At 40.2% G+C, this 11770-nt stretch overlaps 1 protein-coding gene across 27 annotated transcripts in view; it reads right to left on the bottom strand.

Annotated features, from left to right (window-relative positions):
* Positions 1–473: 473 nt before the first annotated feature.
* The window catches only part of SSBP2 (single stranded DNA binding protein 2), a gene marked incomplete at both ends in the record, with an annotated part of 189938 nt that continues 178641 nt past the window's right edge, over positions 474–11770 (bottom strand). For 21 of the 27 annotated variants that reach the window (XM_084278810.1, XM_084278803.1, XM_084278819.1 and 18 more), the window contains 3 exons: positions 474–897; positions 3599–3697; positions 9473–9501. In XM_084278810.1, coding sequence (XP_084134936.1) covers positions 868–897; positions 3599–3697; positions 9473–9501 — 158 coding nt within the window. Of the gene's footprint in view, positions 898–3598; positions 3698–4620; positions 4687–9472; positions 9502–11770 lie in introns of all 27 variants that reach the window. The other 6 variants (XM_084278806.1, XM_084278809.1, XM_084278815.1 and 3 more) reach the window with 2 other exon arrangements.

Below are 11770 nucleotides of genomic sequence, written 5' to 3'. Positions count from 1 at the left end.
TTATAGTACTCTATATAAACTGAGAAGCTTGTATCAAATTCAGGCTTCCATTTAAAATAGATATTGCAGATATTAGGCTTCAATTAAAGAAGAAAAATAACCTTCAGTGCTTCTTTTTTTTAAAGGCAAAGTATATAAAAAAAAAATCACCAAACTAGGTGAAAATTATTAAATTTCTCCAAAAAATTAAGATGAGCTTTCTTCTATTTCTTGAGACAGTACAGGTTGTGATTCACAGGGTAACTGGTATCAAACACAAGTTAATGAAAGCTCTTATAAGCAATTTTATTCCTATCCATAATGGCAGACATTTACAAAATCAGAAGGATTTGTCATTTGAGTTCACCTTAAAAAATAACTTATAAAGCAGTGATATATGTAACATGAAACAGTTCAGGAGGGGAGAGGGAAAGCAAAATTTAATAATTAAAATGTAAACGTGGAAAAAAAAAAGATGGAATAAAAGTCCCTACTTATTTCTACTTAAGATGTCACGTGATAATATTTTACAATATCCTGTGGGCCTATATATGTATGTGTGTATTTCTAGATCATACACACATACATATACACTAACCCACACATGTACATACACAGATAATTGTTTGTAGTTCCACCTTGGGCAGTTCTGTTACGCCACTCTTTACAGTTGCCTCAATCATGTTTGGGACCCACTGTCTTGACCAAACAGGGGAGATGGTAGGGTTAAAAAGAAATTAATAAAATAATAAAAAATAAAATGGTGGGTCTGATTGTGTCTGAGATCCTTTTGTTAAACTGTACACTGGGACGAATAATTTTCTTCTGCAGTAGCTCTCTGAAGAGGGCCAACTCACTGTGGTCTTCATGGCGAGACTTGTTAACGGATCACACACTCATTGTCATGCTAGGGGAGTACTGAAAAAAGAGGAATCCACATTTTAACAAACATTTTCCCCCCGCCTGGTGTAAATAAACCCACTTCTGGACCACAGCAATGTGTTCAAATGTCAACACGCTTCTTTGAACCTCCTCTTCAATTTGTACCATGTATTACATTTGCACTAAGGCTGTAGTTCAATTTGTGGTATGAGTTCTGTTACGCTTCTCTCACTGTGCTAAAATACACCTACTGCTGTTAAAGACAACTCCCTGTTTCATGTTCCCTGGGTGGTGTGACGAAGCAATACCTCACTGATGCTTTCCATGCATTTTCCTGGTCAATGTTGGCTGCTGGGGGGAATTTAGCTAGGCAGATGGCTAGTCTGAAGCAGACCAGTTGCATTCATGTCAGCTGAACTGCTGAAATATTTTTGAGAGCTTTTGATTACTTTATGGGAGGAAAGGAGTAAAGATACATCTGACTGAAATTAAACTAGGCTTTTGCTCTTTATTATTCTGTGTTACTGATTTTAGGAGGCAAGCTGTATCAAAGATCAGTGGTCATTCTCCTTGATGTGAGCCAAAAACTCAATCACCGCATCACATTATTATTGCAACACAAATTGAACTGCAGCCCTTCCTTACACAAGCTATAGCTGCCCTCAAATTAGCAGTACTTCATCACAGTAACTGATGGGACACTGGAGAAGGAGAAGTGCATATCTGTGTGCCTAATTTGGTTTTAAACTGAAAATTTTGGACTGCAGAAACACCTAATTTGACCTAAAATCTGGTAAGTAAGAGGCAAATGTTCAAATGCAAAATATCAGCGATATAAAACTGATACAAGCAGCAGAAAGATACATTTGCCTTTGCAGAACCAGCTATAGAATAACAAACCTGCTAAAGCTAGAGTTTCAAGCAGGCTACTTCCAATTGGCCACACATGTCAGGAAAAGTATTTTGGATGGGTCTTCCCTGTCATGGAAACTGCACTGGATGGACTACTTGGGTGGAGTCTATTCTGTCCCATGTCATGTCTTTGATGGGTCTGTCCCATCATGCACTGAGCACTCCCACAGTGGGCCAGCAGGCCTAGTAAGGACATGCTCATCGTTACCCAATGTCAGGGATCAGCTCAAATGCTTCCAGCAAACCATCTGTTCCAGCGATTTTCTTTATCTGATCCACTGACCCAAAGTACCTCAGTGTTGACTTTGAACACAGAATCTAAAAATGATTTAAAGGTGTCTGTGATTTTTAACTTCTTATTAGCCAAGTGCCATTCCCCACTCCCAATCAAAACTCCAGATGAACTGAACAGAAAATTTGCCTGAGAATTTGCCTACTCAAAGTAGCCAGGTAATGAAATATGAATCAGAAAGCAAGAAAATTCCCAAAGCCTACAGTATGGCTTGTGGCACATACAATGCATGGCTTGTTGGCATACATCTCATGCCAAACCTTCAGAGAACTGGGTGTGAGGAAGCAAAACGACGTTTAGGAGCACCTAGAATCCAGTGCCTGAGAAAACTGATTTTCTTTTGAGTACAGGTGATGTCCTTCTCTTCATGACTTTAGTTTGGTGAACTCACCTGTTCACTGGTCAGACTGCCAGCCCTCAGTACAGCCAGTGAATACCCAATTGAGAATCAAGGATCACATTTAATGCAGGTTCTGTGGTGAATGTGTTTTTGGCAGATACTGACACATCAATCCTTTTGGGTTGTACAGACCAATTTTCTCCAATACACAATCTGGACACGTGCCCTCTTTATGCAGACACCAACAGCTAACATGCAGAAACTCTTCCTTTTTCGCTAGTTAGAGAAGCAAACACCAAAAAAATCCCCAAATCTGATCCCCATGAAATTTACCATACAATGTGACTCTGTGATCTAACAGAAACTGTTTACTCATAATTTTCCAAGCTGAAGTTCACCACTGGCATAGTTAATGAAGTTGCACTCAACTTCTGGCAGCAGGCCACTTCTGTTTAGGCATGTATTTTAGAAGCCTAAATGTGGGTTTATAAAGTGCCAGCTTCGGGCCCATGAGTATGAAAATACTGTAGTCTTGCTCTGTAATGTATTTTACACCTCGCTTTGCTGCCTCAAGCATTCTCCATTTTAAAAAAAAGCATAATTTGTCCCAGAATAAACACTAGAGTGAACCTTTGGTTTTTCTGGCTCTAACAGAACACAGCATCCTTCCAACATGAGATCTACTCATGCTCTAATGACACACTTGGGTGTGAATCTTGTTCTCAAAGACATTCCCTGCAAAATCCACTGTTGAGGAGTCACAGGCTGGGCAACCACACACTGAAAAATCTCAGATGTCAGGGACTGTCAACTACAACTGTTTAGACTGCTTGGAGGCTGCCTGACAAAGGCCAGTTCTGCAGCACAATTAGCTCAGCTTGACAGGTCTTTCATTGACAACGGGCCTCTTAATGTCAGAAAAGAGTTTCTGCAGTAAATCTACATCCCACACATTTTCCAGTTTCAACTCAACTTTACTCTAGCAGTATTTTGCACAAGTTTTTGCTGAGTCAATACTACAATTTTAGGAATTTGTAAAGAAATCCACAGCACTGCGTTCAATACAAGTTCAGCAGAAAAACCTGTTTGTTCTTGCTGGGTTTTTTTGTATTTTTTTTTTAAGAAAACAGCAGATATAAATGTTCATAAAGCCAAAAAAAAAAAACCCAATGGCTGGGTAAAAAAATACTTACGCTCTCACTCTGAAAAGGGTTTAGGAAGTTTCCACCCATCTCACCGTCATCTCTGGGAGTGCCAGGCTGATTACTCATGCTCATATTACTGGGAGAGTTCTGTTAAACAAGATTTTAAAATACAGATTAAGCGTTGAAGGTTTCGGTGCGTTTCCAAGCTTTGCCGAAGTGCACAAAGACGCACTGTGCAATGCGCTGGGGCTTCCAAAGATGAAAAATAGGCCTCTGCAGGGTTCTGCATGGCTCAGTCACTAATTCTGGCCTGTAAGTAACGTAAAGGATTATTTTCCTGCAATCCTTGCTTTCGGGTTGTAGTCAGCAACTGCTACGGAGTGAGGAAAAGCTATAAATGGCTGCAGCAGGTATGAGAGGTACCTCTGCCACTGTGGTCAAATTCAGTGAAGTCTGTGACCATGTGCCTTAGTTTATGCCACCTGTTAATATGTACTTAAAGGGTAGATGCATGAATGGATCCAGTCTGCACAGACCTTTGCGTACGCCTGCGCCTCTGCTCACCGTGCTCACAGTTTAGTGCGATGCGTTTCCACAGGCAGCGCTCACAAGTGTGGTTCACATGCTGAACCACCGCACTGAGCAGAGTTAATACACAGTGTGTAGAGGGGGTTAATGAAGAGTTTTAGACAAAAGACTCCTGAGTAACAGCTGGCCACTGGACTGGGCTTGCCAAGACTTTCAGGAGGAGCTGTACTTTTGCTATTTGCTTGCACAGAGTTTTAAGCTAACTTCTCAGCATCTAGGTTTAACTGTCTAACCAAAATGCTAATAAAAAAAATAATGAAACAAAGGGTTCTGAAGATAAATTAGGGGTTTTTTAAAATAAATGTTCCTGTACAACCACCTCTGCAACGTTCAGGAAAACACTTTCCAGATTCTGTTACTAACAGAAAGGGTGAAATGAAGTGACTGTCACAGAAAGTATTCTAAGTCAATAACTAATGTATGATATTGTAGACATTGCAATTAGCTAGGTGTTGCTACAAAGTTTATTTGTGGTACCCTACCATGCTTGGAGTATGGGTGATTCTCTTTCCATGACTGTTAAGACTCCAACTTATGGAGGATTTGCGCTGGAAAGAGTAGTCAGGGAACGGAGGGAGCAAAGTCATGAATGTAATTATGAGATGTTTATGTCTATCACAATTCTTCCCTTGATTTTTTTTTTAAATTCAGAAAAACTGAATGCACATATGGGTACCTCACAATAAATTTGACAGAAACAGTCAACAGGCAAGCTAACAAAATGCAAACCCAAAGTCCCAGCTCATAACAGCTGTAAGAACCCTAAATTAATTTGTTCTGTTTTTCTTACATTATTCTCAATTGCAAACCTGACACAGTATGCCTGGGAGTATAGAGATATTTTTTTAAAATAAGTTATTTTGTGCTTTGAAAATACCTTCACAGTCTTCATTTAGTGTAACTAAATCTGCAAGAGGTCAAACTTTGAATGAAAAATAACAAATGTTAAAAGAAAAAAGTTCCCTTAATTTCTGGTTACTTTCTTCACAGGCTCTCTGTCATACCCTGGCACTTTAAAACTGTACTGGGGAGTAGCCACCGAACAGAAAGTGGGATGGGGTAGTTACAACTTTTACTTCCCCTTCATACCACATTCCCATAGGCTCCCCTTTGTAATCCTGAAGTCCCACGTTAACTACTGTCCACAATTTAAACACATCAGCCTATTACAGTCTCATAGATTTACTTCACCTCCAAAGAGAACAAAAAGCATTTTCCCCAGCTTCTCCAAATACCGAAATTTACATCAATCACTTTTAGCTACTACATGAGCAGAGTTGTATGCCGGTTGGCTTTACACACTCTTTGCTTTGCAGTATGTTTCGTATGCTTGAAGAAAGCCTGCTAAGTTTTCACCATATTCCCCTGAGGGAAGATCACCATTCTCCATCTGAACAGCCAAAGGTGTTTATGGGTTCAACTCAGTGTATTTATTTTCCATCACAGATTAAATATAAAATTAATTACGTGACACACAGGCATAACTGGTTTCTTAGTAACACCTGAAATGCAACTTAGATCACAGAATCACAGAATCGTAGGGGTAGAAGGGACCCCCAGGGATCATCGGGTCCAACCTCCTGCCAGAGCAGGGTCCCTAGGACAGGTCACGCAGGTTGGTATCCAGACAGGTCTTTAATATCTCCAGAGAAGGAGACTCCACAACGCCCTGGACAGCCTGTCCCAGGGCTCTGTCACCCTCACCTGGAAGAAGTTCTTCTGCATGTTGGGGCGGAACTTCCTGTGCTCCAACTTGCAGCCATCGCCCCTTGTCCTGTCCCCACAGACAGAGCCCACAGCTGGACATAATACTCCAGGTGGGGCCTGGCCAGGGCAGAGTAGAGGGGGAGGATCACCTCCTTTGACCTGCTGGCCACACCACCCCAGGATCCCACTGACTCTCTTAGTCACCAGGCCACACTGCTGGCTCATGGCCACCCTGTCATCAACCAGGACCCCAGGTCCTTCTCTGCAGAGCTCCTCTCCAACAGGTCATCCCCCAGCCTGTATCTGACAATTGTTTGCTATCCAGTGAGGCTAGTATAGCAAATATTTAGGGATCCACAGCTTGAAAAAAAAGGTTGAAAACCTTTAGGTTTAGTTTAGCTAAAGCTTTACTTACACCACAGCTATTGTACCTAAAGCAGGAATTTATCTGGGCAAGTTCTGTTGCCTGTGTTATACAGGAGGTCATACTAGACAATTGTATCAGTCCCTCCTGGCCTTAAAATCTATGAATATAAAGTTTAAAACCCACTAAGGCCCTGTGTCACATGTATTTTATATGATGATCCTGAATATTTTTTTTTCTTTCCTGGGAGATTTACCCCTATTTTATCTTGCTCTGTGTAGCACAAAGCTTTGAAATTCTGCATTCGCTGTAGTATGGCAGCCCCAAAGGTTCAAATTCCTGACATAAATGCTTTTATAGCAACTCCCCTGGGCTGCTTTTATGGCCAGTATGGGGTCTAGCATGGTAGCACTAGCTGAGTTTTTCCAAAGCAAGTATGTCTTTGATGCCTGCACAAATTCCATGGGCACTGCAAGAAAGACTGCTTATTAATGTTTATTTAATATGTATAATTTCAGTTCACTTACTTCCCCCATCTCAACTTACTTCATAAAAACTTCATGTTTTGCCATTCAGCCAATTAAATTGAGATCTTCTTGAGAAAATGTAGCTCTGAATTCTGTGGGATGCACTGATGCTACCAAGACTGGATTCATTTGCTACTTCTCCTGGGAACTGATAATCAGCTCTTCTAACAACGCATTTTACTTCCTTGGAGTCCTGTGTCTGGACTTGAACATCACACACCCCAAACTGTATTAACTTCAGTGAACTATTTCCATCACTGGAAATCCACTTGTGAAAAAGCCAAGTGCAAGACTGCCCGGTGATGTATACAGCGAGATGGTTGCCTCAGCAAGAACCTGCTAACTATACAAAACTGGAAGGCAGCCACATAATGATTTTGCATGCATTAGACCCAGATATCTACTATTCCTTGAAAACAGAACTTTTCCATTTAGACTTGCAAAACCACTGCATACTACTACCTACCCAAAATCACCAATGCTACCCACACATTTTTGCTGTTGTCAACAAAAGCTGCATGTTGGCCAGCACAACTCAGAAAAAGACTCAATGGCATTACCAGGACAACTCTATTACTTCTGAATTTAGCAGCATTTTTCTTTTGTTATTTGAAAAAGACATGTGATTTCCATAAGCTATTACTTATTAAGCTCATTACAAGACTTCCATGTAAATTTTCGGATTCAAGTTTTCAGAGCTCCTTTGTATTAGCATGTACACTGACTCTTAATGCTAGTTAGTTGAATATGGGCTTTTAAAAATAATCCTATGGCAAGGTAATGCAAATGTCTGGAGATTTTTCCTTTCAAAAATGCTGCAGCTTGCAATAACAATACTGAAGGAAAACTATGGACATTGATTTTAAGGAGTGTTGTACAATTATTATCTCATGGAAAGCTTTTATTAAATCCATCACTGCACAAGTTAGCACAGCACCACTGAGGCAACATGGTCATTTCAGTCCATCATTTTACTCTTTGCAATGGCTGAAAATATTACAGATCTTAAAAATGTATAAAAAAAGTAGGATCACTGTAGAGACTGCTCCCTTACAGGAGCAGTGGTGGCCTTGGAGACATTGTTGAGGTCCTTCTCTTGAGAAAGAGAGAGGCTAAAACCACTTTTCAGGCTACCTCTCCCATACCACACCACCACAAACTGGGAAACTATACAGGGTTCCTCCTCTTTGGATATACAAATATGCATCACTAACCAAAGAATGATTCCTGCCATCTGAACACCTGGAAGTGTATTCTCAACAAATTCACACTACAAACATCTTTGTTAACCCATGGTAATACTTGTGGGCACTTACAGAATCACAGAATCACCTGGGTTGGAACAGACCCTTTAGATCATTGAGTCCAACCACAGCCTAACCTTGCCTTGTCCAACTCTACACCATGTCCTTAAGGACTTCATCAACACGCCTTTTAAATCCCTCCAGGGATGGTGACTCCACCACCTCCCTGGGCAGTCTGTTCCAATGCCTGACAGCCCTTTCAGTACAGAAATTCTTCCTGATATCTAACCTAATTCTCCCCTGGTGCAATTTCAAGCCATTCGCCCTTGTCTTGTCCCTTGTCACTAGAGAGAAGAGAACAACCCCAACATCTCTGCAACCGCCTTGCAGGTAGCTGTAGAGAACAATAAGGTCTCCACTCAGCCTCCTTTTCTTTGTTCCCTGTTGGTCTGTGTGTTGGCATGTCACCACAGCTTCTAGGAGTGAACCTAGAGCAAGGTCCCTATCATGACCAGAGCCCAAGCAAACCAGCCTTAGACAGATGTGAAGTGGCAAAGTCTGCACTGGGAGACATGCAGCCACAGCACTGTGGCACTTGGTCCAAACCACACAGGCTGCTGGTACATTCAAAGCAAACTCATCCTCCTCTCTTGGAAGACTGTGAAGAAATTTGCTACAGATGAGTGAGTCACAAGATTTTAACTGAAACAATCTCTTCATCTGTTTCTGTATTTATAGATCAAAAGCAGGGAAGTGCAGGGAGATTGTTGAGATGTATTTATTAGTTTCACTCAGCTACATCTGAAGATGCAGAGTACAAACCACAGTGTTTTGCGGCGGGCAGATTTATGCCACCTTATCAATATCAAAACAAATTCATTAATTCCTAAATGAATGATGATCACATATCTAGTAGTTTTATTTTTATGGGAGAAGTGACACGTGCAAGCATGTTATTTTTTTTGTTGAGGCAAAAGCCCTGCAGGTTAAGCTCACACTTAATGGCTGTGGTACCAAAGCAGTGCCGCTTCTCAAACTACTTAATCCAGCTTTCAGGAATTTATACTAATGATGAAGATATTAACACTGCCTTACAGAGGTGACAAAAGCAACCATGCAATGCATAAAAGTAACACCCTAATGACATTTTCCCCAATTTAAATTAATCTAGGATTGATTATTAAAACTATATTCATTAGTCTTAGCAGCACAGAAGATTATAGCATGATCAATCAGATTATGAACTGGATATAATTAATCACACTCATTAATACACATTATTATGTGGAAGGAAATAAGTCTACTTATTGTACTCCCTATTGACTAAATTGTTTTAAAATTTTCAATTAATACTTATTCTGTCTACGTATCCTACAAAGAGTTGACAAGTAGAAAATATGGATACATAATAAAAAGGTTCATAACAGAGGCAAAGAAAATATGTTTAGAGTGAAAGATTCTAAAAATTCCAAGTATTTGATTAGATACTCACTTTGGAAATACTGTCCATGTCTCCTGAGCCTTAAATCAGAATAGATAATTATTAAGTTAGTTTTGAGCTGACATTAAGATTTTTTTTTGTTATAAATATATAACATAACAGCAGTATTTTAAAACATAACCAACCATGTGTTACCTCACTTCCTTCCCAATGTCTCTTTTAGGAAAGTTTACAGTCAGGCTGGACTAATGTCAGTTCTTTCTCTGTGTACACACCCCAGAGCAAGAAGTGCGAAAAGAGCGAAGGACACGCTTCTGATCTGTGTTGGTTATTTGGATGGCATCCTTTCAGGATGAGACAGCCCAGCACAAGTCAAGAAACCCTGTGTCCAACAACCCTGTGCCATTAGCAATGGTAGGGTACAGGTAAGGTAGTTTTGGGTATATCCACCTAAGGGAAATGTTGTTTCAGCCTGGGAGGAGGGAGGAGGAAGCGAAATCATAAATAAGTAAGAAAAGCTGATGTTCCTGAAGAAAAAGAAGAAAAAAAGACTACTACTTTTACTGAACTTCAGCTATTCAAAAGTCCCCACCAGTGGGATATCTCTAAGGTCAGCTAAGAAGATCCAAGAAACAGAAGCCTAGCACTGAAATTGGCTGAAATGACATCAACTTTTGATGCGATGCAAATGCTGATGCTGACAGTATCCTTCAGAAGATGAGAATACTGAGGACCAGAGTAACAGAAACCAAAGAAAACTAAACCTAATGAGTACAAGACTATTGGAAATAACTTTTTTCACATGCTGTAGCTCTCACTCAGGTAAAGCCAAAAAGAAAGAAAATATAATTTTAGGGTGGATGTATCAAAAGCATTTTCAGCAGCCACAGCCAGTAAACAATTCATTTCACCTATCTCAAGGAATGACAAATTCAAACTAGAAGAGTATCAGAGAAAAACAATCAAGAAAATGGAGTTGTGGGAGGAGATTGAAATAGCTTGCTATACTTAGCCAAGCAAATTAAGGCTTACAAGAAATATGTTTTCTCTCTATAAAAACATGATATACAAAAATGTTAGAAGAGTCACTTTGTGTCAGTATACATTTTGGTGGAAATCAGGACAAGATTTATTTCTAACCATCAGGTTATCAACAGACATTGAGTAGACGTGTTGTGGTCAAAGAAATTGGAGAAGTTCAAGATGGACCTTGACTAATTTACCCATCTGATTATGAGACACAGCTGCCTACTGCAGCACGGAAATAACTGCAGCATCTCTCCCAGCTCTCCTCTCCTTCAAGAGCACAGGTTCCAGTTCAGATATGAAGTTACCACTAGAAAGCAGTTAACATTAATTTGACAAAACCTGTCATCATTTTCACTAGAGAAAATAACTAGCCAAATGCTAAGAACATGGAAAATCCTTCCATTAACTGTCTCAGTGTAATTGTTTTCTTTTAGCTACAAAGTAATTCTCTTGCTATAGAAAGTGACAGAAGATGATGTGATTACTTTTCACACAGTTTATATTTTATTTGAATGCAATGTGCATCGCTATTAATTAAAGCAACAATCCCTTTCAGGATTGCAATATGTAAAGAAAGGCTGTAAAATCACAAGGTGTCCCTATGCAAAGAAGTCTAGGAATTTCAGGGACTTCTTAGAAGAAAAGATAATTCTATTAGGAGATAGATACCTACTGCTGAATTTTAATTGTTTAGGATGTCTGCTAAGTGAGGTTTGATAGCTTAGGCTTTTTCTCATCTTGTCACAGCATTTTCCAAGTTCTCTCTTCTTCTCATCTGTCTCTACCTCCTGCCTTACAGCATCCAGCTTTTTGGCTACAAGTGGTACATCTCCATTCACCACAGTACCTTGGACTTAAAGAGTATGGACTTTAGGTTGGTCCATGTCTGTGTTGGGATGGTGATAGAGCTTTTCTTCAGGGATAGAAGCACAGGGAACAGTGTCAGCTTGGCTTCTGCCTGGCTGACCTGTATCTAGTGTGCTTGGGCTTCTCCCCATACAGGAAAGAGCTGCTCAGCAGGGTGCTGCTGGTGCCTCATGTGGGCATTGGGCTGGCTCCCAAATGTAAAGAAGAACCTTGCTGGTGGATGAGTGGACAGAAGAAAGTGATCTGAATTCTTTGCAGCCTGAGTTTCCCTGTTGTTGTTGCCTGCATGACTGACAGCCCTTGGTGCAGACAGAAGGGATGGGTACAACCATACTCAGACCTATGGACCTGGTGTTAGGATGTGAAAAGAAATAAAAACAAGGTACTTATTTGCTTTGTGGGTATGGAAGAGGAAGACATAAATGCAATTTATTTAGGTGTGGCTTGTTTCTT

Source organism: Gallinula chloropus, assembly GCF_964237585.1.
Source record: "Gallinula chloropus genome assembly, chromosome: Z".
NCBI classification, from domain to species: domain Eukaryota; kingdom Metazoa; phylum Chordata; class Aves; order Gruiformes; family Rallidae; genus Gallinula; species Gallinula chloropus.
Note: the sequence above shows the minus strand (reverse complement) of the source record. Positions and strands in the feature narration are given on the sequence as shown.